The sequence below is a fragment of the Neolamprologus multifasciatus genome, chromosome 22, assembly GCF_963576455.1.
Source record: "Neolamprologus multifasciatus chromosome 22, fNeoMul1.2, whole genome shotgun sequence".
NCBI lineage: Eukaryota > Metazoa > Chordata > Actinopteri > Cichliformes > Cichlidae > Neolamprologus > Neolamprologus multifasciatus.
Window position 1 is genome coordinate 21,684,290 of NC_140459.1, and position 4,626 is coordinate 21,688,915.

Sequence of the window (4,626 nt, forward strand, 5' to 3'; positions counted from 1 at the left end):
GATCTTGATTATGCTAATGAATAAACTATATAGTAAGTAAGTAAGTAATAATAATAATAAATTAACAACATTATCCTCGTCATTAGGTGATAAAAAACATGATAAGATGAAATAAGATGTTTAAATTAATAATAATTGTCTCTATCTATATATCTATATATCTATCTATATCTATATATCTATATCTATCTATATATCTATATCTATCTATATATCTATATATATAGAGATAGATAGATAGATAGATAGATATATCATGATATTTAACAGTATTTAAATATTTATTTAAATATTCTTCATATATATATATATATATATATATATATATATATATATATATATATATATATATATATATATATATATATATATATATATATATATATATATTTTAACAACATTTAAATATTTAATTTATTATTTTTTATTAAACCTTAAGGTTACCCTAGTACCCAGTGGCTATAGCGATGTCTGCGATTTCACGACTGACAACTATCTGGTAATGCGATTAACTGTAGTACGCAACTCTACGTAGTCTCTCAAGAAAATATTTAAGGATAGCAATTTAACAGACAGACACAATGTACATAACAACATTTACACCATACCTAGAAATTCTGACCTTTTTAATTCACTTTTTAGTTAGGAAAATAAATCTAAGCACACATTAAATATGTTATTTATTTCCATGTTTTTATTTTTCATTGTTTTGAAATGAAACAGTTCCGTGCGAAACATTGCTGTCTGGAAGACACCAAACACGTAACCCTCTGAATAAACTCTCCAATCCAGTCCTAATCGTCGGGTTGAATAGGTCGAAATTTCTAAGGCATTCTCTTAGATCTTTTAAAGGGAGTTTCAATGTACGCCTACTTAAAACAATAAAGCATAATCAAACAGATACGGGTGTTCACTGGGTTTTTTTGTTGTTGTTGTTCTCTCACATTTTCAACAAAGACCAACGAAGGTGAATACTTTGCCAAAAGAAACTTTCTGATTCATCAATCTGGAAAATATTTGGGCTTTTTGCAAATTATATAAATATTAATACACGTTTTTGTTTGCTTTGTGTGTGTTAAAGTCAAAGTTAAGCGTTTGTGAAAGAGCGCCGAGATTGTGTGTGTTTAAAAAAAACACACACAATCTCGGCGCTCTTTCACAAATGCTTAACTTTGACTTTAACACACAGAAAAAAACTTTAATATTAAATCAATGGTTTCCAGTGTGCAGTGAGTCCGTGTGAGCACTGCGGACATATCGCAAAGTTTAATATGTCTTCAATAAAAAAGAAATTGTGGTTCCACCTCCTGCGTATGTTTATTCTCCCGCGTGGTCAAAGTCAAGGCTAAAACACTAGGGCTACTGACTAAGTGCATTATTATTATTATTATTATTATTATTGTTGTTGTTGTTGTTGTTGTTGTTGTTGTTGTTGTTGTTGTTGTTGTTGTTGTTGTTGTTATTGTTCAGGCCTCTAAGCTTTGAATGGGATGTCCTGACCACTACAGTACTTTCCACAGTCGTCACTAGATGGCGATGTAAGCTTATATTTCAGCACAGACCAGCCTCAACTGATTTATTTCCTCTAATCCCAGAGCCAAACGGGAGTCTACAGCACAGTTCAAATATTTGACTTTCTAAATAGAATTTGTATATAGCATTTCTGGATAAAGTTCACCTCAAACCCAGCAAAGCCACTACGAGATAGTATAACTGTAAAAGCTGGCTGTGCGTCTCTACAGCAAATCTGTGGGCCTTCATCGTATTTTAAATTCCTATCTCGTAAAAAAGGAAAATTCGCCTTTTTTGTTCTTAAGTAAGGTAAATACGTTTAAAGAAAAAATAATGTTTATATTAAATTGAGCTATAATCACTCAAATAAACTCAAAGGATAAAAACTTAGATAAAATTCAACCAAGTCCATTTTTTATTGGGACGGACTTTAACGCCGACATATTGGGACTCACACACAACCTGGATATCACGCCGGAATTTACTTTTACACTTATTTACAAACACAAGAATACGCACACACATTATAAAAGCTATGATTGACATGAACACACATCAGTCATATCATATGACGATTATCTAAGCATGATAATAAGAATTGCACCATGGACTGAATATGCATGAGAGCACGGATTCATATGACAAAACTACACTTCATACAAGTTAAACATGTGGGTAGGATTTTTTAAAAAAAAAAGAAGAAGAAGAAGAAGAAGAAGAAGAAGAAGAAGAAGAAGCCGGGATTGATTAATATTTAACATCCCCCAAGGTCCAAATTCGTCACACCGTCACTTCCTGTGAATCTTCCATTTATCACTCTCGTTAAAAAGTTGTAGTCTAGATAAAGGTGTAGCTCGGTGGCGCACACACCTGAGGTCACTTTGAGAGTGAGCATGCCAAAAGAAAATAATAATAATATTAACAAGAAGAAGAAGAAGTCACGCCTACTGCAGCTATACATTTTCTCTTTTCTCCCACTTGAGTCTCTGAACAATATTTAACAACAAGTAGCAGGAAGAGGTGGGTCCGGAAAGTTTGTCTGGGGAGCTCCGGGAAAACATTTGCCTACATACATATGAATCATAATCGGTCATGAAGGAGCTGCTTGCCCTAATCCATGTGTGTGTGTGTGTGTGTGTTTGTGTGTGTGTGTGTGTGTGTGTGTGTGTGTGTGTGTGTGTGTGTTTTAATGTCCCATAGATTTTGTCCGTCATCTAAAACTCAAAAAAATGTGTAAAAAAAAAAAAGAAAAAAGAGAAAAAATAAAAAGAGAAAAAATAAAAAGAAACTAGCTGATAGTTTTCAGCTTGTTGACGATTTTCTTCTCCTTTACGCGTCTGTTTTGAAACCATATCGTGACCTGTCGCTCGGACAGGTTGGTCTGAGCGGATATCCTCCTCCTTTTGTCCTTTGTGATAAATTTATTGGCGGCGTACTCGCGCTCGAGTTCCTTCAGTTGCACCTTGGTGTATGGCACGCGCTTCTTTCTTCCACGTCGATAAGACCCGGAGTCTCCCCCGGCGTGAGACACTGCGTCTGAGAAGGAAAAAAAGACAAAGAGAGAGACAAAAGAACAGTTGATAATCTGCCTCTAAACTTACTCTCAGAATAAAATTTCCCTCCCACGAAATTAAAAAAAAAAAAATGTAAATAGCTGAGTGACACACTTTCAACTTTTTTTTTTAAATAAAATAAAAATATTTCAGGATATTTGAGGTTATTGGTGAAAATGGGAAATCCTCAAATCAACTGGACAGGTTTGACTCTCTAATGATAAGTGATTGATAAAACAATAGAAAAATGTATTTGTGTAATTTTCTCAAAGGAAAACGCAACTTAGCGCATTTTAAAGCGTCCTGATATTAATCTAGTCGTTTTAACGCTCTTTGCTGTATTGTCGCTTATTTGTGGTTAAAATATAGTTTTAGCTATAACGTGGTTATAGCATACATTTGAGATGTTCTTCCCACAGTGAGGGAGATTTTATCAACACGCCATTTACTACTGCACCATACATACTGGATTTGCTGTGTGTACTATCTGACTTAAATTGTCAAAAAGCTGCTTCCTGTAAAGGATGGATTCTGTGTAAGGCACATGCCTACCTGGTATGGAGGATTTCCACATGTGTCCGGGCTGAGGCTGCTCCTTGGCGCAGTAGACCTGGCTGTTCCAGCCGTTGGAAGCGAGAGTCCACGGTTGGTAGCTCTCCATAGGCAGAAGAGACTCGTGTCTGGCCTCTGAAGACGCGCTGATAGTTGGCACTACTGGGACGTCCAGGTAACTGGGGACAGGTTGGTACGGGCCAGAGGGATACGTTGGATAAAAAGCAAATTCCTTTGCCCGGGAGGCGAAATCGTCGCCTGAGGCGGACGTGTCCATGTATTTCTCCCCATACGCGGAGGGGGGCTGCGCTCCGCACGACTTTATGCTGCTGTGATGCGACATTCTGCACGGGTAACCGAAGTACCCGTACGGCAGGGACGCGCTGGACGAATTCTGAGCTGCAGAGCAGGGGCTGCACTGTTTCACAGGCTCGCCCATCCCGGAGGTGTGCACGTCGCTGGACGAGTACGCCGTGCTTGGTGCCAGGGATGCGGGGTGCGCCATCAGATTCCTGCACTGGTTCGCAGCAAAGTTGCCACCAGCAAAACCCTCCATGTTCTTGCTCACTTCATCGGAACCGCCGCCGTTGTCGTAGAGGAACATCACCGACGGGTCGACCCAGCGAGGACGGAGGAGCAGTGACGTTGTCATAGCACGGCATCCAACATTGAAGCTTATGGCTCTTTTTTAAAAAGCCCTCAGACTGAAAAAAGGGAGATACTGCTTCCCGGAGAGTAAAGCCACTCTGACGCGCACAAGAGCGCAGATGTGGCGCTGTTATTGGTCCAGATGTGGTCACGTGACCGGGCTATGCAAAGAGGACGGTAAACATCAGCAGATAATTAAATGGAGAAAAATGCGGCGAAGGGAAGGTGACTGCACCTATCGAGGGGTTTGACTTTTGTCATATTTGATTTAACCAGCATGGATGATGTGCATTAATTTCAAAACAGAACGTAAGGTACAATTTACATGAATCTGTGCTTATGCTCATTTAGGTTTCATGCG

At 38.2% G+C, this 4,626-nt stretch overlaps 1 protein-coding gene across 1 annotated transcript; it reads right to left on the bottom strand.

Moving 5' to 3' along the window:
* Positions 1 to 2,203: 2,203 nt before the first annotated feature.
* hoxa13a (homeobox A13a) lies at positions 2,204 to 4,626 on the bottom strand. Its single transcript, XM_085147765.1, has 2 exons — positions 3,618 to 4,626; positions 2,204 to 3,048 (listed from the first exon to the last, which is right to left on the bottom strand). The coding sequence occupies exons 1-2, from the start codon at positions 4,267 to 4,269 to the stop codon at positions 2,801 to 2,803; spliced, it is 900 nt and encodes a 299-aa protein (XP_085003891.1). The 5' UTR covers positions 4,270 to 4,626; the 3' UTR covers positions 2,204 to 2,800.